The 23,135-nt window shown below is 41.0% G+C and overlaps 2 protein-coding genes across 3 annotated transcripts; one reads left to right on the top strand and one right to left on the bottom strand.

Moving 5' to 3' along the window:
* The first annotated feature begins 697 nt into the window (after nucleotides 1-697).
* On the top strand, nucleotides 698-12,600 carry LOC121187516 (coatomer subunit beta'-like). Of its 2 annotated transcripts, none has more exons than XM_041046789.1 (22): nucleotides 698-805; nucleotides 1,351-1,488; nucleotides 1,630-1,716; nucleotides 2,334-2,460; nucleotides 2,636-2,784; nucleotides 3,143-3,289; nucleotides 4,095-4,194; nucleotides 4,288-4,430; nucleotides 5,066-5,265; nucleotides 5,734-5,844; nucleotides 6,134-6,222; nucleotides 6,334-6,440; nucleotides 6,537-6,680; nucleotides 6,921-7,051; nucleotides 7,317-7,524; nucleotides 7,825-7,935; nucleotides 8,259-8,473; nucleotides 8,612-8,704; nucleotides 9,013-9,193; nucleotides 9,354-9,410; nucleotides 10,665-11,771; nucleotides 11,927-12,600. In XM_041046789.1, exons 1-22 carry the CDS (start codon nucleotides 803-805, stop codon nucleotides 12,011-12,013), a joined length of 3,735 nt encoding a protein of 1,244 aa, XP_040902723.1. In that variant the 5' UTR covers nucleotides 698-802; the 3' UTR covers nucleotides 12,014-12,600. The 2 variants fall into 2 exon arrangements, with proteins under 2 accessions (XP_040902723.1, XP_040902722.1); XM_041046788.1 differs by having other exon boundaries at nucleotides 9,354-9,425.
* A 245-nt stretch (nucleotides 12,601-12,845) lies between these two features.
* mrps22 (mitochondrial ribosomal protein S22) lies at nucleotides 12,846-16,798 on the bottom strand. The gene is made up of 8 exons (XM_041046790.1): nucleotides 16,649-16,798; nucleotides 16,188-16,345; nucleotides 15,928-16,092; nucleotides 15,438-15,581; nucleotides 14,745-14,828; nucleotides 14,391-14,536; nucleotides 14,067-14,175; nucleotides 12,846-13,496 (listed from the first exon to the last, which is right to left on the bottom strand). Exons 1-8 carry the CDS (start codon nucleotides 16,773-16,775, stop codon nucleotides 13,404-13,406), a joined length of 1,026 nt encoding a protein of 341 aa, XP_040902724.1. The 5' UTR covers nucleotides 16,776-16,798; the 3' UTR covers nucleotides 12,846-13,403.
* Nucleotides 16,799-23,135: the final 6,337 nt, after the last annotated feature.

Genomic DNA, 23,135 nt, shown 5'->3' with positions numbered 1-23,135 from the left:
CAAATAAAAGCGTTACATTTACGGCCGCGATACCATTGAAGGGTATTTTTTGCAAATATGCAGGGGAGAAAAACAGCTGTAATTAGATGGTGGTCGCCAGAAAATAACAGCTTTAGGAGAACACTGTTATTGCTACTTACAGGTTATATTGCCGTTTGATATAGGTATTTACATTGTGCAGCCACAAACAATGGACACCCACGATCCATTGTTAAAAATAAATCTAAATAGGGTATATACAGTGTACATAAATGTCCATACCTGCATGTACTGTACATAATTAACCACCTACTTTATCTGCATAACCTATACCCATACATTATTTATTTGAGCCTTTGCATCCCACACTCTTAAAAGAATTCTTGTTTACAGCAACAGTTTGACCGTAGACATCGTATGTTGTTTGCTATTGGTTGTTTACAAAAATACTTAGCTCATAAAGCTGGTTTTAATTCTGATTATAACAATGCAAGCAATTTACTCTCAGCTACATGTTTTTTTCCAAGTTAATTTTGCTGATTCATGGTGAGAACAACTAATTCAAATTTGGACAACTACATCATAAGTTTTGGTTTTGCCAGGGTTTAGTCCCTAAACTTCTGACGCATGTCGTTTTCTGTTTTTCAGAAGCCCAATCGCTTTGAGGTTTATTGCGAAAGTAAATACCGGAAGTCACATTGTTTTCATCCTTGTTCGCTTGGTTTCACAACTTTCTCCGTTGAGATCCACCGGAGAAGACGAAGCAGCAGTGAGGCCGGTCTCTTTACAGGACAGAGCCGCAGAGAGTCGCTGACGTGGAAACATGGTAGGTGGAACAAACGAGCAAAACACTTTAACACAACTTTGTATGTTGTTTGCTGTTTATGTTGTCAGCGGAACTTACAGGAACTTTCTATCCTTTCAACTCTAATCACAGTGCAAACAGACCCCCCCCCGCCAAAAACAGCAGTATATTTTAAAAATGAAACTTGCTCCAGCGTTTTTTACATAGTATGATAAAGTTCTGACATGTACTTATAGGACACCTTTAGCCTACAGTCGTCACATGAAAATTAGACGAATGAAAAGACTGCATGAGAAGACTTGAAAGGACCAGTCATTCTGGAGCAGGCATGCATATAAAATGTGGAATGGGAAGTATCAACAGACACACCCCCTCCATAACTATCCCCAGAACCTGAGGCAGACTTAGGAAAAATGTCCCTTTGCATCAAAAGCACCAGTGCACAACATGTTTAAAGATATTTATTGTCTGCATATTGAGTGTATTTTACAATCTTCTCACTCAGAACAAGAGGTGTAGTGGAGGGTCCTCCTCTTTTTTTTCTTACATTCTCTTTTTCTCAACAGCCTCTGCGGTTGGACATCAAGCGGAAGCTGACGGCTCGATCAGACCGGGTGAAGAGTGTGGACCTGCACCCCACTGAGACGTGGATGTTGGTCAGCCTGTACAGCGGCAGCCTGGTGGTCTGGAACCATGAGACACAGGTCCCCCTAACCCTGTCACCCAGTTACACATTTATCTGCTCGCTTCGTCACTTATGGAGTCCTTCTTTCACATACACAATCACTTCAACGTTTCTTCACCCGGGCTTTTGATTGTTGACCTTTTTTGACTTCTGTGTGTAGACGATGGTGAAAACCTTCGAGCTGTGTGAGCTGCCTGTCAGAGTGGCCAAGTTTGTAGCCAGGAAACACTGGGTCATTGCTGGAGCAGTAAGTACTTTAATACATTAATGTATTGTATGGAAAGGTACATTTCAAGTCACTTATCTTTGTTGGCACTGTGGATAAATTTGAAAGGACATTAGGAAAGTAGTTGAAATAAACTTAGACTTAGCATTAAAGAATTTAACTCTCTTCAGGATCTCAAGTTAGTTTGATTCACTTGCTCTTAGAATAAACAGCCATTTTTCAATAGAAAAGATTTTTGAAAACTTGAAAAATAAGCTCATCTCTAGGTCAGAATCGATCCACTTTGGGTCAGATGTGTATCCCTTACAGTTTTGAATGTCATGCTTATCATTTTGTACAAGTAATAATACATTTTTAAGAGTTTTAAGGTAAAACTTGAGCTGGGCCAAAGTAACCCATAGTGTTGGGCTGGATTGGTGACCTACTGGTTTTCAACCCATGAGTAATGGGTTAAATTAGCTCAGTATTGTGGTGGTGCTACATTGACCCAGGGTGTTTTTTCTAACTAAAGTGCATCAGGCGGTCAAGCTCTGCTGCCACCCATCTTTGGAGACAGTGACCATGGCTGGATAAATGTTTGTTTTTTTGTCTTCTGACTAGGGACAAATATATTTGTGAATCTCTTTGTCCCTCCTCAGGATGATATGCAGATCCGTGTGTTCAATTACAACACTCTGGAGAAAGTTCACATATTCGAGGCTCACTCCGACTACATCCGCTGTATCGCTGTCCACCCTACACAGCCCTACATCCTCACCAGCAGCGGTAGGAAAGAACTGCATACACTCACGTAAACACAAAAAGGTTGCAAACACAGTACATCTAAAACTTTGTTTTTAACTTTATGCATTAACTTTATACATTTTAGCTTGTATCCGTGAAGTACAGCACATTCAGCATGCACTCACTTTGTTTTACGTGTCTGTGTGTGTGTTTTCAGATGACATGTTGATCAAGCTGTGGGACTGGGACAGAAAGTGGGCATGTAGCCAGGTGTTCGAGGGGCACACTCACTACGTCATGCAGATCGTCATCAATCCCAAAGACAACAACCAGTTTGCCAGTGCCTCTCTGGACAGAACTATCAAGGTAGACACACACACACACATACACACATGCAAACTCACACACAGGAAAAACTGCTGCAGGGCACAAACAGAAGAAGGTGTTGTTCTTCCTGTTTAAATGAATATAAAAGTGACAGAAAAGGGGAGGGGCTTTTCTTCACAGCCAGAATCTACAGGGATTGTGAAATGTGGTTTCAATCTTGAGAAACACCTTGATCGAGACCTTATTTGCTTACACCATTTACAAAATAACAATCACATACTCACATTTGCAGTTCTTTATCACATACCCTTAAAACCATTCTGTAACTACTGTCCTTGTGATTGTGTGTCACTGTAACACACTGTCTTTCAGTATACTTCCTCTCTGCCTGTTGTAGGTGTGGCAGCTGGGCTCCAAGACCCCTAACTTCACTCTGGAGGGCCATGAGAAGGGAGTGAACTGTATTGATTACTACAGCGGAGGAGACAAGCCCTACCTCATATCAGGGGCCGATGATCGCCTTGTCAAGATCTGGGATTATCAGGTACCCCCACACACACTGGACTGTATTTTCTTTTGCACAGTATCCCTTTGTTTACTGGACTGTACTGTTCAACTATGACTAATGAGTTAGTGTTTACTTCTGTGCCATGTTAGACATGACTAATTTACAAATCATTCATCTTCCAGTAAAAAACAAGAACATAGATTACAGCATTTCTAAGTACTTTGATACACTTTCAATTGACATATTTACGTGGGAAAAGTCCAAATGAACTGTTCACAGAGTCTAAAGTTTATCCTGATAAACGGCTTTGTCTCAGCATTAGGTGATAAAATGTCAGATCTTAGCTGGGCACATAAATATCTTTGCTTTTTAGATAAATTATATACAACATTATTTTCACTACCATATTCATATTATATTATCCAGCATGTATGAAGTTTTGGTTTAGTCCATAAATCTTCACCCCACTGTTCATTACTCTGAGCAAACACAGAGTCTCAGATGAATGTTTATCTCTCAGTATTGACAAATGTCTGACCAAACTCATAGTTGTAGAACAATGTGCACACATCTTTTGATCCTGAGCCAATAATTTGTTTTTTGTGAATAAACAGTAATAAAAAGGCATTTCAACAATGCTATATATCAGTTTTCAGAAATTTTCATCATGTAGTATCCTGAAAGCTAAATATCTGTTGCTGTTGTTGACACCTTAACATGCATACACTCATACATTCAGTGTTATATATTGACATGAGCAGTTTAGTTTTAAAAAGCATAGTACATACTTGTCAGTGACATTGTGTGATGACTGTTTGTGTTGTGTGTCTTAATCTACCAGAACAAAACCTGTGTGCAGACGCTGGAGGGTCACGCCCAGAATGTGACTTGTGTCAGCTTCCACCCTGAGCTGCCCATCATCCTCACAGGCTCTGAGGATGGTGGGTTCTGAAAACTACACACACAGAGCAAAACTATAGCCCAGAATTATCACAGCACCTTTGTTTAATATGATCTCTTTTTTTTTTCTGTAGGCACTGTTCGAGTGTGGCACTCTAACACCTACCGACTAGAAAACACACTCAACTATGGCATGGAGAGGGTGTGGTGTATATGTGGCCAGGTTGGCTCCAACAGTGTGGCTTTGGGCTATGATGAAGGCAGCATCATCATCAAGGTATGCTGTTTTGTATATGGCACCATCTCCCAGAGAGCTGTCAGTTTTCCTTACATTTTCGTAAACTACATTTTAGGCATTTAATAGTGGATTAAAAAGTGGAATAAGCCTCGACTCTTGAAGCAGATGACTGAATTTACAAAAAATGCTGTAAAAAGGTCAAAGGTCACACTCTTTGTACTCCCTCAAATCTAATTTTAATGCAGTTAAGATGAATAATCAGTCAGTTTTTCCTTATTCCAGTCTTCAGACAGTTCCTGAACTAGGCCCAATCAATCACTGGCTCTTGGGGGCCATGTCAGTAATCTTTTGTAAACAGAAAATTGAATGTTAACATTCAATTTTAAACTGTAGAAATAGCACATGAGGCTGTTAATACCCACAAATCCACAGAGGAAATAGAGGACATGACCTCTCTATCTTCAACAGCAGCTATGGGCAGCCAAATAATATAATCTCAATTAGAGTATATTATATAAAATTGCATAATGGAAACCATTATGGAATGGAATATTTGCTGACCTGTGTTATTAAAAAGGTGTCCTCCTTTAACCACCAGTCCCCTATCATTCCCCTGTAGCATTTGCTCCTCTTTTTTCATATCTTGCACCTCATGCTCTTCCTCTCTGTCTCAGCTGGGACGGGAGGAGCCGGCCATGTCAATGGACTCCGGTGGGAAGGTGATGTGGGCTCGCCATTCTGAGGTCCAGCAGGCCAACCTGAAGGCCATGGGAGAGGCTGAGATCAGGGATGGAGAGAGGCTGGCACTGGGTGTTAAAGACATGGGCAGCTGTGAGATCTACCCCCAGACCATCCAGCACAGCCCCAACGGGAGGTGAGACACCAGGCCATGGGTCTGTGTTGAGCTGCCTCTGAGAGAACCACAGTGTACACCCACACTTACTGTATGTTAGAGTTAATGCAGTTAAAAACCATAAACACATGAATCTGACACCTTTGATAATTTTCCTAAATCCGTTTATTCACACAGCTGTTTGTGAGAACATAAACACATTTTTCAAGTCACATTTTTCACATTTTTAATACCAGGAAATGCATTTTTTCTTCACCTGTATCCTAGTTTGGTGTGTAGGGAAAAGCTTATACATATAACATCATTTGGAGTAACAGTTTTATTAATGGCATAGCCAGATTCCTCCCTGAAAACCTGGACTGTACAGTAGGTATGTTTCTAACCATAGTGTAATTACCCAAGACATGAGTTAATGCAGGTATAAGGTGTGCATGACCTTCAAAATATAATTTTATACTGTATATGTATGCATGTTGTATCTTTGTGTAGGTTTGTAGTGGTGTGTGGAGATGGGGAGTATATCATCTACACCGCCGTGGCCCTGAGGAACAAGAGCTTTGGCTCAGCTCAAGAATTTGTCTGGGCACATGACTCCTCACAGTAAGTCCTCAACACCTTAAAGGAGCAGTTCGACAATTTGGGAAACAGACTGCTCGATAGTTCTCTCTGCTTCCAGTCTTAGACTTGCTACACTATGCTGTCTGAGCTAATTGCTTACTGGCTGGAGCTTCATATTTACTGTACAAGTAGTATTGATTTCTATGTCTCAAAAAGTCAGACTTTTCCTCTGACAAGTCATATATGTACAGTATCTGTAATAACTGTCATTAACTTCACTCTTTGATGTGGTCTGCTACATTCTATCTAATTGTGTACATTAAATTTGTAGGTATGGCATAAGAGAAGGCAACAGTATGGTCAAAATCTTTAAGAACTTTAAAGAGAAGAAAGCTTTTAAACCTGACTTTGGGACTGAAGGTGAGCTTAAACCCCTATTCTGTTTGTTGATCTGACAGACATCTGTGTGTGCATACAGTGTGAATATGCTTGTGTTTATGTGTAATGTGTAGTATCCTCCTCCTACCACAGGTATCTTTGGTGGCTTCTTACTGGGAGTGAGGTCAAACAGCGGCCTAGCCTTCTACGACTGGGAGAGTGCTGAACTAGTCCGCCGTATTGAGATCCAGCCTAAACATGTGAGTCACACTCACATGTGTTGCCATCTCCAGTGCTCCGTCTTTCTTTTTTTAATGGTATCATGCTCTTATAATCTTTTGTCTTCCTGCCTTTAGATCTTCTGGTCTGACTCTGGTGAGTTGGTGTGTATCGCTACAGACGAGTCTTTCTTTGTGCTACGCTATCTGCCAGAGAGAGTGTCAGCAGCACAGGAGTCCAAGGAAGAAACGTCTGAGGATGGCATAGAGGACGCCTTCGAGGTAAGAGACACAAAGTAGTGTATTTCAGGACATATTCAAGACTTAGTCAGGAAATACACTAGAAAATAATTAATATTGCAGAGCGTAATCTCAAAAAACAAAAAAAGTTTATTAGTTACTGCATATTCATTTTCAAAAATGTTTTTTGCCAGTCTTAAGTCTCTTTTTGTTGTTTAATCGATCTTGAATGATAACTCTGAATGATTATTTGTATCCTTCTTGTTACTTCCTGCTGACTAGGTCCTGGGGGAGGTCCCAGAGGTGGTGAAGACAGGAGTATGGGTGGGAGACTGCTTCATCTACACCAGCTCTGTTAACAGACTCAACTATTATGTTGGAGGAGAGATCATAACCATTGCCCACATGGACAGGTACGACGCATTAATAAATGTGAAATGAGCAAAGATGTACCATAGAGGATGGCTGCAGCACAAAACAAATATGTCTCAGCACCCTGCCATCATCAGCATCACAGCCACGTCCCTGACATGCAGTGAAAATGTATTCTATGGATTTGAATCCCCTTGGTCTCATGTCGTCCACATTTCTCATACTGTCCAGTTCTGTCCTGTAAATCAGAAATACCATAGAATATTCTCAAAGAGGTTCCTTTAAACTGGTCTTTCTCTGGTGTAGGACCATGTATCTGCTGGGCTATATTCCCAAGGATGACCGTCTTTACCTCGGAGACAAGGAGCTGAATGTCATCAGCTACTCCCTGCTGCTTTCTGTGCTGGAATACCAGACGGCTGTCATGAGGAGGGACTTCAGCACAGCGGATAAGGTTCTACCCACAATCCCTAAGGAGCAGAGGACCAGGGTAGCCAACTTCTTGGAGAAACAGGTATGTTTGCCTTCCAGATTTTGCCCTAGGAAGTTCATGTTCATCTCTGTGCTTTTTCTTTTCTGCTTTAAATGACGATAAATTCAGGATTTGGATGAATGCATAATTTACAGAACATCAGGCAGCCAGATGGAGTAAAACCTCTTGGCAGAATGTTTTTGTGTTTCTTTTAAAATATATTTGTTCAGAAAATGATTTTTCCTTCTCACACAGTCTCACAGTCTCTGTACAGAGTACAGAGCAGGATAAATGAAATAAAAATGTTTGTATGTTAATAGTGTGTTTTCTTGTGTTGTGTAGGGTTTCAGACAGCAGGCCCTGGCTGTGTCCACAGACCCAGAACACAAGTTTGAACTTGCCCTGCAGCTGGGAGAGCTCAAGATAGCCTACCAGCTGGCCTTGGAGGCAGAGGTCAGAGCACACAGCAATGCATACAAAAACAAGAGTCGGCAGCCACGCTAGTGTTTCTGTTAGTGTTTCTGTATTTAAATGCACAGTACTTTGTGCTAAATGCTATGTTTCAGTTTAATCCTTTATTAATCCCTCAAGCTGGGGAAATTCGCGTTTGCTTCACCACCACCCATTTCCATTGTGCTTGGTCGAGGAATCGAATCGGCGATGCCCCGATCTCTGGGTGGTCCAAAGTCCAAAGCCGCACTCTTATGCTCATGCTTTCTGTCCTGTGACAATCCTCTCTCCTGTCTCTTTGGCACTTTTGCATGTGGGGGCTCCAGTCAGAACAGAAATGGAAGCAGCTGGCAGAGCTCGCCACTACAAAGTGCCAGTTTAGCCTGGCTCAGGAGTGTCTGCACCAAGCTCAGGATTATGGGGGATTATTGCTGCTGGCCACTGCCTCAGGTAACACAGACATGGTGGGCAAACTGGCCGAGGGGGCAGAGAGGGATGGGAAGACCAATGTGGCCTTCCTCACCTACTTCATGCAAGGACGGTGAGTGTCTGAGGAGTGGATGGAGAAAGAGGGGAGGAGTGTGGAGAGGGGAGGAGCTGTTTGAACTTGTTCATATTCTTAAACTTTTTTTTTTTATTTCATTAGTTTCGTCATCGCTGTTTTTGTGTTTTTGCCCAGATTGGACAAATGCCTGGACCTTCTCATCAAAACAGATCGGCTGCCAGAGGCTGCATTCCTGGCAAGAACATATCTGCCCAGCCATGTGTCAAGGTAAAGTTGTTTCTATTGAATGTACAGCTTATAGCTGAACATTGTACTCCAGTGAATTGGCTGTGTCTGTGTGCGTACATGAATCTTATATCCGTATGTGTTCTGCAGAGCTTCTGCATTTAACATTTTGCCTACAATCTGTAATAAATCTCCTTTTTTGTTTTCCAGAGGATAAAACTTTTACATGGTCGAAATCAGTGAAAAAATGATGCTTTTCCTGAAACTTATTGATAATGGGAACATCTGTCTCTTGGTGTATATTTACGTTATGCATCTCTGGTGAGCTGTATATGCTTCTCTTCCTCCAGTGTGGTGAAACTGTGGAAGGAGAGTCTGTCCAAGGTCAACCAGAAGGCAGCAGATGCTCTGGCTGACCCCACCCAGTACAGCAACCTGTTCCCTGGCCTCCAGCAAGCCCTGCTGGCTGAGCAGTACCTGAAGGAGAGTCATGTCAGGGTCAGACCTGCCGCAGAATACCCACTCATCATGGTCAGTGGAAGTCAGAGGAACTGTTTTAGAAAACTTTTTATTAAATCAGGTAGTGCACTGTTTAAAAGAAAATGTGCACAGTTGTTGAAGTGGGACTCCTTTTGTCAAAGTATGTATTTCCGTCCATTCTCAAAGCACAAATTAATTCTCTACTTTTCAGCCAAATGAGGAACGGAATGTCCTGGAGGAATCTGCAGGTTTTGTGTCCAGAGAAGAGGTGAGTGAGCCAGAGGTGAGGACCAGAATCTGCATCACTACATAGCCCCTGTTAGGATGCATGCACCTCTGTATGTAAATATGACGGCAGCCTTATGTCAGAAGTCACTTTTAAATGAGTCACAACAGCAATTTTATGAAGTCAGGCATAGTAACATAATGTTTCAGAATCAATTTAATATACCACAAAAAAAAAACGAGCCAACTATGTTAACAACATTACAACAAATCTTTTATCTCCAGATATTTCTTTAAAATATCTGGGTCTTTAGCTGCTGAATGCTCCACTATGTTCTCCAGATAGCCGCTAGCTCTATCTGCTGTTTGGTGGCGAGCAGATAGTGTACTGTGGGTTTGGAGAGCCTTTTCCCTGCAAACAGCTGCATGCTGTGTCTGAAAATAAGGCAGAAGAGAATAGTGAAAGTGGACCAGACCAGTGCAGTTGTGGGCCAGAAGATGAAAACAGTGAGCTGAAAGATGCTATAAAGCTCAGGCAACTGAACCATCCCTAAGTTATGCTGCTATAGGCCTAGGTTGCTGGGGAACTTCCCATGATCATCTGCACACCTCTTCTCTCTTTCTATCCTCAGACCCACTCTCACATATATTAACCTTTATTACATGTTATTAACTCTGTGTCCTCTCTCTCTCGTAGTCCTGTGCTTGTCTCTCTCTGGTCTCTCTTTCTCTGAACCTTTCTGCAGGTGTCTCTGGCTCCGGAGCTGCATGTTCTCTGTCTGTGGTCCTGGCTCCACCCACCTGCTGCTGTTTATTGTCTACAATGATCCATTTCTAACACATTACTATGCTTAATGTTCCACTCTGCTTCAGATACATTTTGGATTAATATTCTATACTGACTGTAATGTAAATAATTATCAATCATGGCAGCTTTTTGCTTCTGTGCTCTGTTTCCTACCATAACTGTAATCTGCTGAGCACACAGTATCCACTAACTGTTGTGTAATCTGAATGCTGGCCCTCTAACATTGTCCACTGCCAACCCTGTTTGTATGATGTTTTATATGCTGCATGTCCTTCTCCTCCTCTCCTCCATTCCCAGCTGTCCTACCTTCCTCCTCTTCCTCCTTTCACCCAGCCCGGCCATCGGCAGGAGGGTCCCCCATATGAGCTGGGTTCTGCTTAGATTGTGAAAGGCGCTATATAAATAAAATTGAATTGAACAGAATTAATATAAAATATTGATCATAGCTGCTTTAAGATGCATTGGTTATTCTGTTTGTGCTATATACAGGAAGTGGTGGAAAGCGTGAATGAAAGCTTCGTAGTAGTAGCAGCACCAACAGAACCTGTGCCTACAGAAGCAGCAGTAATGGAGGATCCCTTCCCACTAAAAGAGGAGATTGCTGATCTGATTTCAACAGAAGAAGAAGAATCAGTTCCAACAGCAGCTTCCCCTCTTCCTGTCACCATAACACCAGAGCATGTTGAGCCAAAACAAGAAGAATCTGCATCCTCAGAGCTGGCTGCGTTTGAACCAGAGGTGGCAGCAATAAAAGAAGACACCATCACTAAATCTGAGGAGGCTTCAGTCTCTGCAGAGGAAGACATTTTGGAGGAGACCACCATAGAATTTAGCACCAAAGAACCAGAGGTGGTACACTCCAGACCTGTCGAGGATGTGAGTTCGTCAGCTGAGGAGGATGTTCAAGAAATGTCTCCAGCAACTAGTGATGTCCCTGCGGCATGTGTCTCTGAAACATGTCTCACTGAGACAACAATAGAAACCATCATGGCAACAGAAGAAGCGCCAAGTGAGACAGGGGCAACAGAAACCATAGCAACAGAGGATGTCGAAGTTACCACTGCATTAACAGTTCATACTGAGGCGATAGCATCAGAATCTGTAGCAGCTGGAGAAACGCATGTTTATGAGGAGCTGGAAAGTGATGTAATCTCTTTAGAGTCACCACCTATCATAGATACAGTACCACCAGTGGAAGGAACTCCTGTTACTAAGGATCTTGTTTTGGAAACAGCGCCATCAGCTGTAGTAGTGGAGGAGCTTATTTCCTTGGAAAACACAAACACCATACTGGATGTGCCTGTCCAAGTCCAGGCTTTTCCAGAGTCTGTCCTTGACCCACTGCTAGACCCACTTGAAGATACAATGCCAGTATTAAAGCCAGACCCAGCACAAGAACCAGAACAAGTGGGACAGTCCACAGCGCTCCCAGTAAAGCCTGAGGACAACCTGGAGCCCCCTGTGCCTCTCCAGATTGAGCCAGAGGCTTTACTCCCAGTAGCAGCCCCCACTGATGGGAACGTAGCATGCGTGGGACCAAGTCCTGAGGGAGCTGAAGAACCAGCAGAGAACCTCGAGGTGGAGATGAATGAAGAGGTAAAGCAGTTTTTAAGCCTGTGGCAAAAATGTACTAATATTGGCACAAATGTTTAATATATAGTTGTGTGTAGACACAAACTTGTTGCTGCCTTGATGCAAAAAAAGAACACAACACCTCTTGATATCCACTCCTAAATGTTTTCTACCTGTAGGTTCTGGATGATCTGGATCTGGACAGTTTTGACTTGGAAGATATCGACACGACAGATGTCAACCTGGATGAGGATTTTCTTGAATGAATAGGAAGAAAGCCAAACTTTCCAGATTTTTAGCGACCAAACACAAAGGGCTGCATTCCAACAAGCATTTGCTTTTTTGGGATGCGGGTTGAAATCGTCATATTTATATTGAGATGTACAACAACTAAATTCTGACTCCTTACTGCAGGACTAAAACCTTCAAGAAATCAGGTTTAACCTCAGATTAAACTGCAGCCATAGTTAACTGCAGTTTTGACTTGTTTTGACTTCAACAGCAGACTGGCCCAGTGATAGGTGCCTTTTTGAATTTGGTCAAGGACAAATTGAAAGAGAAATCAATGGGTTTAAGGAAAAAAGGGGATAGGAAACAGGAGAGGTGTGTATTCGAAAAATGCGATGCTGTATGTTGCAGTCAGTGCAAAAATTTCCAGCTGAGGCTGTTGTGGGTGCCTTTGTTTACACTTCTTAAGAGTTTTGCTACTGTTCTTACAGTACAGCATCTACAGTTTGTGTTAAATATGTGACAGTACTCTTTAACTGTCATCAGTTTACAGTTTAATGTAGAGGTAGAATGTTTTCTCATTTCTAGGTGCTACAGGCTTTACCAGCCGACTGCACATCTTTCTGAAAAAATAAATAAATAACTAAAATAACTCTTAGTACCTCTTCTTCCTCATACCTCATGTAACACCACTGTTGATCAGGGTGTTATCAAAGCTATTGAGGAATTCTTGAAACTGAAACATTAATATTTCTCTGACATAAGCACTAGAGCTAATTAGAGCAGTATTTTTGGATTTCTGTGTGGGACATGACTGTCGCCAGGTTTTTTATATGAATGGATTTTAACTACACTCCATGTCTTTATTAGCTCTTTTTATTTGACATCTTATTATCCTGGTGCATGTTTCCTTCTCAACGCCTGCTGCTTTTAGTTTATCCAATAAACTAAAATGGTACTGTGTATCTGGACTTGAAAAGTGAATGAAATACATGTCTTTCAAAGCCTGCCATGTTATCCAGGACTCCAGTCCTTTTACTCAAGCTACACATCACATAAGTACAAAGATCTTGCTTTATTTTATGTACATCATTTAACTGGACACTTCAGGTTTGATTCACAGCTCCAAAGGTAGTAACACATACAGATAATTTCCCTACATGAATAAATGACAAACTTTGTGCATCACACAAGATGTTTTGAAGCTGGTTCTTCAAATTGACGACTGTGAAGTGTATAGATGTCCTTTAAGTCCAGAAGCACATATTACTCTTGGACCCAAACAGTGAAAGAACAGTAAATGCTGTCATATCTTAAATATGGGTGGTGATTTTCAGTCTGTTCTTCAGGAAGTGGTTTCTGGTCCTCCTTGTGGATGAATTTTGTATATTTCCATCTAGGAGCAAGTCTCTCAGGGAGCGGAGTCTCTCAGGGAGTGGAGTCTTCAGCAGCCGTCTGTTCATACGCCTGCAGGACCAGCTCGATGTAGCCCGACCTCTGGGACTCCTTCTGGGCATAGATCTGCAGGGACAAGGGTCAGAGGTCAGTAAAACACAGAGAGCGAAAGAGGTCACCCCAATTACTTTGATGGTGGGGCTGTGTATAAAAATGTTCTGTTTTTAGTAGCAGCCTTGGAAAAATAACACCTTACAAAGTTCTCCACAGTCGAGCATGACTAAATGGTGAGGCCTTGCGTGACAGTGACTGCAGCAGACAGACATACACCCGTGTCTCCTGGAGCTAACCTTTCATATTAAATGGCTGTCATTCTCAATGTCCCTCCCCACTGTTTCAAGGGCAAGGGGCTAATGAGACGTGATGTGTCCTGAGCCGGGCCCCCCAGTTCCCACGATGGAGCAAAACCAAAGCCTCTCACACAGGAAACCTTAGATGAGACAGCCTTGACTTGACCTCTCGAGAGCTACACTGACTCCTGATTTACCCTAATGCCTTGGGGACACGCCTTATATGACCTGGACGATTTCAGGATCAAATGGCAGTGTTTTATATACACACAGGTCAGTGAATAAAAGTGTAAAAGAGGAGCAAGGAGCGAGCAGATATTTCTGTTCAGGGTTGAGTTCCTCTCACCTTAAGCAAGTCTATGCCAGTGGCCTGCTGGCTGGCAGCTTCCTGGGCTGACTCACTGTGGGGGTGGACCATGTGGAACAGACACACTAGGCTCACGGCATCTTGCAGCCTGGAGACGCACACAAACACACACATATCAGGGGCTTAGGTCAGAGCTCTTTGCCATAAGGTAGAGAAACGGTGGCAAGACCTCGCTCAGTTTAAAAGCAGGCTTAAAGTACCAACAAAAATATTCAAGTCAGATCTGCCAGTCTGAAAAAAAAACAGTCTCTCATACCTGTATTAAACATGCATGCATTAATCTCACACCACAGACAAACTCACAGATCTCTATTCAGCATGTCCACGATGAGCCCGTCTACCCTGCGAGCGTTGACCAGGTACCAGGCCATGCCTCCGAAGTGTCTGGTGGATCGCAGCAGCTCGTATTTGCCGTGCTTGTCCACGTCCTCATAGGTGACAGCATGTACCTAAATGTAGCACAATACTCTTCACGTGAAATTCAGAAACTTCCCAATCCACTTTCTCTTTCCATTTAACTCTCTGTATCAGATGATCCAAAGAAAATATAGAAACAGACTCAGAAAATTTCATGGTTTAACAGACTGTGTACATTCTACAGATTTCAGTGAGGTTGGTGATCAGGTCAAAATAACAAGAAGCTCAATGTCATCTTACCCTGATGTATTCTGAAGAGTCTGGTTCAAATTGGGCCAGACACAGGTTCAACACATCCTCGTGTCGGTCCTGGGAAAACACCATCTAACAGAGAGAGACCGAGAGAGAAAAGTATAAAATGGGTCCGAAAAGTGAAAACTTACTCACTGGACACAGACACAGGTGTTTTCAATTATTATGCCTGATTAGACCTTTTCTCAGGACCGTGTGTGTGTGTGTGTGTGTTCACAAACCTCACTTGACATCATGCATTTGCTCTCCCGTCAGGAGATTAAAGCTTCGACCTTTATCATGAAGTTGTATTACTTGCAGACAGCTTATGGCTATTCTGCTCATATCTTTGTGCTTGAAAATATCACATCCAATCAGAAATATGTATTAGTGTGATCAGTGATCAGATAGGATTTGTGTGTCCAGACATCACCAACCTATCTGCATGGGTTGCTGTAGTAATGATGTAGGTCTCAGTGGCTACATAGCTATTGTCACTCTGGACTTGGTGTTGTGTTGTTGGTATGGCAACCACCTCCAAATGTGGTGTGGACCTGATTTGCAAAAATCACATTTCATGTTTTTTGGCTGAACGGCTGAACTTCATTTAGCTGCCTCAGTTTCAGGGTCCTGGTGTTGTGCATGGTGGCTCAAAATCCATAATCCAAATGATTAATATTGTCAGAATTTGCCATTTCCCACCTTGAGGTTTTCCTCCTTGAACATGAGGGGGGGTTCAAGCTTGCGTACTTCCTTGGGAAAGTAGACCTGAACGAGCCGGTCTCTCTCCTCCCAGGTCGCCTTCCTGAGAGTCCCATTAGGCTCCCGTACAACAATGAACCTCTCCTGAAAACACACCGACAGTTTGTAAAGGTGAGGAACAGAAATGTAAAGCTCCTTAAACTACAAATCACAAAACTAAGCCTTAGATAATCCAGGATTTGTAAGTTTAATCAAGTTAAATTTAAGTCTTTGAAATATTTGTTATAGACATTAAAAGCAAAAATGAGTCCGACTGAATTTCACACTTAAAAGAATGTAAAAATTTAATACATAAACCCTCAATCCGCTAAATTCACATCTAAAACCTGACCTTAGATAGAACTGACTCATTAATTGTACTGTGGCTTATGTCATGAAATCACCCATCTAACCTCCTGTTATACACAAAAGTAAAGCAACATGTGTATACCCTGTGTGGGATGTTGTAGGTGATGTCGGTGAAGACGTATTTGGCTGTGTCCATGCCATCCAGGATCTTATCCTCAGACAGCACATCGTTGATGGGCTTCCTCTCCGGCAGGACAGGGGGCATCTGCAGCAGCTTCTTAGCCTGCTCTGTGGCTACCTTGACGGCCTGGAAAAACACACATGAGTGACTGTGTGACGTAAGTATTACTTAGATGTGTGTGAGAGACTGAGAGGGCATATTATGGTTTAAGTCAAGGGCACCTGCTCCAGTTGTTCATCTGTCATGAGTTTATATGTGGGCGGCTTCAGCTCCTGTTGAATGGGTCGGAACACTTTCTGCAGGTCCAGGCCCGTTATCCTGGTGAGGATGTCCTGCACAGCTGGATCTGTGAACTGGGGCTTTGCACTGTCAGAGACAGCTGTGGAGAAAATTACTCTAGTTCATAGTTTGTACAGTTACAAACATTGTTTGTTGCTATAATAACATGTTATGGTCAAGACTGGACTGGAATGGAGGTATAACTTGTTAATTGTACAAGAGATCTGTATGTAATGTATGTATCTCTACCAATAGGTTATTCAAGATTAAACCACTCAGATGTGCCGAGCGAATTTGACATCCGCACTGCGAATACGGAGGCTAACGAAACATGCTGCAAGGTCAGTGTTACAGTTATCAAAGCGATTCAAACTAAGGTGATATTCACTGCATTAAAACATACCGCTGTCCTGTGTCCCACTACAAAGCGCCCTGACGCTACATCTGATCAATATTTCTTTGCTCCTCTGCACATTTTTCACCCGAGAGTAGCTCCGAAATAAGCACCGCGCTGTACCGAGCGCCGCCATGTTTGTTATTACGTCATCGTGACGACCTGACCTTTTACCCCACAGTGAAAGAGCGAAGCGGTCATGGGAAATGTAGTCTGTTTTTTGGTGTACAGCCCTAAACCTTTAGTTTGTTTTTCTTTCCCACGACATCTGATGGGCCATGTTATCAGCGGTGCACTCGACAAAACAAGAAGAAGAAGACTTAAGACAGGCTGCTGCACTGCTGCTCTATATGTGGCTGTTTCAACATAAACAAAAAAAAAAATTTATGTAACAAATATATTTAAAAATATATTTAAAAAACACTCAAAAGACAAAGATGAATAGTGCCAAAAATGCACAGATAGTAACTGTAAAGTAATAATAAAAAGATATTATTTGTTCTTTGTTCAAACAATATTTGTTATTTTTAAAAGTATTTAGAAATTTGTTTTTATTTAAATGTGATTTATGTTTTGTACCAAATTCTTGTAGTCCCTATCCTAGAACAATTAAATGCATACAATTAAATAATGATATAGTAATAATGATACAAAATCTAATTTAAAAAGAAAAAAAGAAAGAAAAATTCTGTTGAAATACTACTTCGATCACCAGGTGGCAACGTCATACCATTTATACTGGAAACGTACAAAGTTTGCACCACAGGATCACCAGTGAAGAACACTGCTGTCAGTGAAGGCAGCGAGAGACATAATCCCTATTTAAACATATTGTGTGTTTATTTTAAAGTCAGAGAGCCATTCTCGTCTGTCTTTGATAAGAGGCCTGACTCTGTGTAACCTAGACACATTCCTAACTTGTCATTACAGTGTGTTCTTGAATTGGCTGATAGCTGTATAATCTGTCTGGGTGATAAGAAGTTACACACTCTGCTTTTAAAGAAAAACACACATTCTACACACACACACACACACACACACACACACACACTACATCTTCTCACGTCTCTCAAAACATTATAATTTGACCACAGATTTATTATAATTCAACCATATTTAACATCAGAAGTGCGTACTATATAACTAAACAAAGAAACACATTTTTTTTATTTCTACAGTATTTAATACGTATTCATAATCATAAGATCTGTCCAGTCCCACACACAACATATTAGTTATTTTGTGTTATCTAATAATTACAGGAAAATAGAATTGAGCCTAAATGTTTCTTGTTTCTTTCTGATCTTTACTCTTTTTGATTTATGGACTTTAATGACAAAATAACATGAAATATTGCAATTTTTAATTATATAGTCAATTTAGAAAAAAAAAAAAAAAGAAAAACATTGAATATATTTTCAGCAACTGCCTGAAGTGAAAATGTTGAATGCCTTGATTTATTTATTGCTGATTTTAGAAGATCAAGAAAAATGTGAGAACCTGCATTTCAGCATGTTTCCACAAAATCTGCTTTATAATTTCCTGGGGGTGTTTTAGCACTCTTCTTCTCAGCTTGCTCATAAAAGTTACTAACTTCATCTTAAAAAAAATGATGTAATATCCGAAAGTGTTGCAAGTAAAACAGAGAAAACCATCTCCATGTTGCTGCAGTGCTTCATGCAGTTCCAAAAGTTCCTCAGCGGCAGAGACACTGCAAAACATGCTGCAGAGATTTTTAGTGATTTGCTCTCACAAAGCTTAAACAGTGAGTCAGTCACTGACACATAAAATTGAACCACGCTTATCTTTGTTTCATGGTCACATCCAACCTTGACTAGAAACCAAATGATGTCCATCAGCAAAGGCTTTGAAGATAAAGTGGAGAATGAATGATCTTAACAGGAAGTATTTGGCTCGGATTTTGCTGCTAAGGCAGATTTTTCAGATTAATACCAAGAGTTTCTTATCTTATTTTTGCTAAAATAAATGTAATAAAAAGAAAATGTGTTTTTAACCTTGTCCGTGTTGACATTAACATTAAATTGCTAACTTTAAATCAAAAGCAGCAGATTGTTTACATCTCCCTTTCTACTAACTGCTATTTAATTATCACTGTGTCATTTTTATTTTTATTTTCCTGGCTCTTAGCAAAAAAACAACAACAATAAAAATAATAGTAATAATTGATCATTTCACTTTACTGGCCACACACTCGGAGTTGGTGGAATTGAAAAAAAAAACATGTTATGTGTTAGAAACTGAACCATATTGATTGTACTCTGTGAACTTTTTTAAACCACTGCTACTACCCTGTGATGCAGAAATTTTCAAAATTGTAAAGACCATCATTTTACGTGTTAAAAATGACTAAATCCTGTTTTAACATATAACCAGATAAATCTCCATGATATTCTGTTTTATTCAATGTATGTTTTTATTCTAAACAAATTACAAGAATAGACCAAAAAGCAACAATATCCATGTTAGTCTGTCTCTCAATATTATCTGACTCTCTATTCATTTGCACTGATGAGGCTAATCTTTAAAAACCGGTCACTAATATATAGTTTCATTTTCAAAAAAGCAAATGAATCTCCCTGAACAGCTGGAGACTGTAGTTTTTAGCAAAGCTTTCTCAAACAGAAATAAATAGTGTATTTGTTGGGAATTATTTTCAGTCATGGGTATATGTGGGATATGTGGGAAGAAACTACATTGTCCATGTTCACTGTAATGATGAAACATGTGACTCGTGCAACAGTGTGACTCTCAGATGTGTTTTTAATAGTCTTTAGACAAAGATAAAGCTCTATGCACAGAGGAATAAGGCTTTCCATCAAGCTTTGGCTACGCAAGAAATATTTGATAATAAGATCAGTTTATTGTGGCGATATTTTCATGGGATTTGTTGAAAATAATAAACATGGGTCTTTAGAATATTGCCTGACTTATCCTTTAAGATTTAGTACAAAACAAATGAAGATGAATATTTATAGGAAGAGCTCTGTGCAACTGACCGTCATTAATTTTGAGGCAAATATAAACTTCAAGAAAAGGGGGGATTATGAGAGCACATGATGTCACCTCTCTCTGTTTCTGTCTGGATCTGTTTGTCCTCCTCATCACACACATACACAAAGCTCAGTGGTAGTCACAAGCCCCCAACGTGCCACAATGCACAAACCCAAGAAGCAGCACCACCTCACCACCACACAACCCAAGAGATCATTAATAAAACCTCATGTGCCACGCACAAACCCTTCCTCCTGGATCTCATTTCCCCTCTCCCCCATCCACCCCCCACCCCACCCCCACCCAGACTTCTCCCCTAATCTGCAGCAGGATTTAGATATTAGGAGGACAGATGGAGGTGTGGCTCGGTCGGTAATGAGGTGAGCAGTGGCAGCGAGTCCGGAGGCCCAGACACCGGCAAAACGACGTGTGGATTGAGCTGTAAGAGGCCCCTACACAACCAGATGTACACAGCTGTCACACTGCTGACAGAAAGTAATCCTGCGACCCCAGCCCACTGCCAGAGAGGGAGAGAGAGAGAGAGAGAGAGAGAGAGAGAGAGAGAGAGAGAGAGAGAGACAGGGGGAGAAGATTAGTGTCTCTGCTGTGGAGGTTTACATGACTGCAAGAAGTTTTATTTCGAGTTTCGAGGTTTTATCTATCTGTTTCTCTGTCCTTTTGGCATTGAGGGGAGAATGAACCTTTAAGTGATCCTAAAGTGCCCCTTAGCTTCAGTTTCCAGGTATGAAATGTGAAATGCTCGCTGCTGAATTGGAATTTCCGTTCACCTCCTGAACTGAGATTGAATTGACCCTGAAAGACAGCGCATGCAGTGGATCCACACGAGTGTATCTACTTTCACTCACACACTCACACTGTAAAAAAAAAAAAAAAACTTTACTTACTTCAAACTCAATTTACCTAATGTCATATTCAGACGGAAAAAATATATTTTTTTCCAAATTCAGCTAGGAGGGAGACATGATGCCAGTTTCCATTGCAGCACCATGTGTTTTACTGTCAGAGTTTTCAACGTCTTTGAAACGAGGTTGAGTAAGTCAGAAAAATACTGTGTGAAAAACTATATAATGCTTTAATGGTTTAACTCTTAAATCATAGGAGTTGCATTGGAACTTTGGCATCGACTTCCTTAAAATAATAAAACAAGGTGTTTAAGCCTGAAGGATTTCTCACACTCAGTTTAAATGTACTGTACAGTACTTAAGTACAAATCTGAAGTATTTATACTTTGCTTATTTTCATTTTTAGGCTACTTATTACTTCTACTCCAATACATTTCGTAGTGAAATACTGTGTTGTACTTTTTTATTGTCCTCCAATACATTTGTTTGACAGCTTACTTTACGGACTGAAAAGTGTCATGATCTTATAAAACTTGCTGTATTGATGAAGGTGAAATGCTCATCATCAATACAATATGTAATACATTAAGATAAACCTCCCAACAGACTATTCTGCATAGCGAATACTTTTACTTTTTATACTGAAAGCATATTACCTACCAATATTTTTGTACATTTACTTACCTGGACCTCTACCTGTAATGGAGTATTTCTTAAATAATGATATTGCTGCTTTTACTTAAGCAAATAATGAGAGAACCTCTTCAACCGCTGCTCCTACAACAGTCAATAGGTTGAGTGTAAGAGTGTGTGTCAGCGTGACTGGGAGCAGCAGGAAGCCGAGGGGTGAAACCTGAGTGTAGAAGAGGGGTTGGATGGAGTTGGAGGGGTTTAGGGGGGGAAAGGGGTTGTGGGGGTGTAAAGGGTGGTGGGCTGGTAGGTGGGCGGGTGGGTGAGCGGTGGCGGTGGTAGTGGGGCACTCTGGGAATGACTCGCCACATATGTTTATTTAGCTTTCTGCACGGTGGACAGAGAACGGGTTCAGAGCAGGGTGAAACGGAAAGGTGTGTGTGTGTGTGTGTGTGTGTGTGTGTGTGTGTGTGTGTGTGTGTGTGTGTGTGTGTGTCTGTGAAGAGGATGTCTATGCTCAAACAACTGGACTGTCAGATATGTAGAACTTTGATAGGAGAAGATGGAACATGTTTAAGTCACTGTGAATTTGCTGCATTGTGTCATTGTTTTTATGAAGTGATGGGAAAATGTGTCTGTCATTTAGAGGAAGTTTGCAAACAGGGTGCAGACAGTAGTTTTGTTTCAGCACTGAAGAGCATTCACTTTATGATATTCTTATGAAATATTATTATTCTTGTTTTGCTTTATCTCTTCATTGTCTGGTCCTGCAGTCCTCACTGCTGCATGTGTAAAAATATTAATAACCATTTCAAAATCTACCAATAGTTTATCTTTGAATGTTTATTTAGTATATTTCTTCTGACCTATTATTAAAACCCAGAAAGAAAAGTACTGAACTGATGATGCTTTTGTCTCCATTCCCTCCAGAAATTACCATAAGGTATTTATGATAATATTTCATGTTTTATGCATGAACAAATCTATTTCCTAAAAAGTTACAGTATACAGTATGTTGTCATACATAGTGAGCTCTCTGCAATGTCACTACCTGTTACAGCTTATATGAAAAACAAATTATATTTCCATACAGACATGTTGTATCTCAAAAAAACTTTCTTGCTAAATTAAAGCAAATTAAATGCACAAATAATTTGTTTGTATGGATTAATTTCCATACAATCAGGTAAAAATAAGGCTTCATTATGTCATAACTTATGTTTTACTAACTCTCTGTTTTGTATTTTAAAAGTACAATGAGATGAACTATACTGCAGGTACTGACAAGTGTCCGATGCAGCTCGGCAAAGAATTTGAAGATTGCTGTGATGTGCGTGTGTCCGTGCACCTGTGTGTGAGCTGTTGTGGCTTGAGAGTGGGCACTCAAGGCCAGGCTTATTCTCCTCCCAGGCTTTGAAGAGGAATGAGAATGGGAGAGAGGGCAGATAGAAGGCCAGAGAAGACGCAGCGATAGGAGAAGTGAGGGGGAGACAGAGGAGAGGAGTAAGGGAGGGAGGGGGGCAGAGGGCACAGTGACATTGCCTCCAACAACAACATATTATCCAGAAAAAGAAAGATTCTGTACATGGAATAAATGTGATTGTTGCACGTGAATTAGCTGATCAAAAACAACATTTTACTTTAATCGACCAAGTAACAGACTACTAAATTAGGAGAATTGTGGAGAATGTGTGCGTGTGTGCGTGCATGTGTGTGTGTGTGTGTGTGTGTCAGAAAGGGGCTGTGCAGAAGGTCAAGGTCAGGGAATGCAGGAGGAGTGAATGCTTATAGCAGCAGAGTTCACCTGCACCTAATGACCTTCACCGACCTCCATCCATCTGTTTATATTCACTGATTCTTGCCTCCCAGAAAAGACTTCATGTAGGCCTCCAAACTCACACACAGGCTGATTTAACGAAGCAGGTGACATTTAAAAGATTTCTACTCTTCTTTTCAACTTGTATATACTATATATCTCTTTATGAACTACA

Source organism: Toxotes jaculatrix, chromosome 9 (assembly GCF_017976425.1).
Source record: "Toxotes jaculatrix isolate fToxJac2 chromosome 9, fToxJac2.pri, whole genome shotgun sequence".
Classification (NCBI taxonomy): Eukaryota; Metazoa; Chordata; class Actinopteri; family Toxotidae; genus Toxotes; species Toxotes jaculatrix.
Note: the sequence above shows the minus strand (reverse complement) of the source record. Positions and strands in the feature narration are given on the sequence as shown.

What these genes read in the sequence shown, in the direction of transcription:
- LOC121187516 (XM_041046788.1), top strand. An exon ending in CAGCACAGCCCCAACGGGAG is followed by an intron (nt 5,266 to 5,733) that starts GTGAGACACCAG and finishes ATCTTTGTGTAG; the next exon opens with GTTTGTAGTGGTGTGTGGAG. An exon ending in AGGTGGAGATGAATGAAGAG is followed by an intron (nt 11,772 to 11,926) that starts GTAAAGCAGTTT and finishes TTCTACCTGTAG; the next exon opens with GTTCTGGATGATCTGGATCT.
- mrps22 (XM_041046790.1), bottom strand. Translation starts at nt 16,775, where the DNA reads ATGGCGGCGCTCGGTACAGCGCGGTGCTTATTTCGGAGCTACTCTCGG. An exon ending in CAGATGAACAACTGGAGCAG is followed by an intron (nt 16,093 to 16,187) that starts GTGCCCTTGACT and finishes GTGTTTTTCCAG; the next exon opens with GCCGTCAAGGTAGCCACAGA. An exon ending in CTGGCATAGACTTGCTTAAG is followed by an intron (nt 13,497 to 14,066) that starts GTGAGAGGAACT and finishes TTGTCCCTGCAG; the next exon opens with ATCTATGCCCAGAAGGAGTC.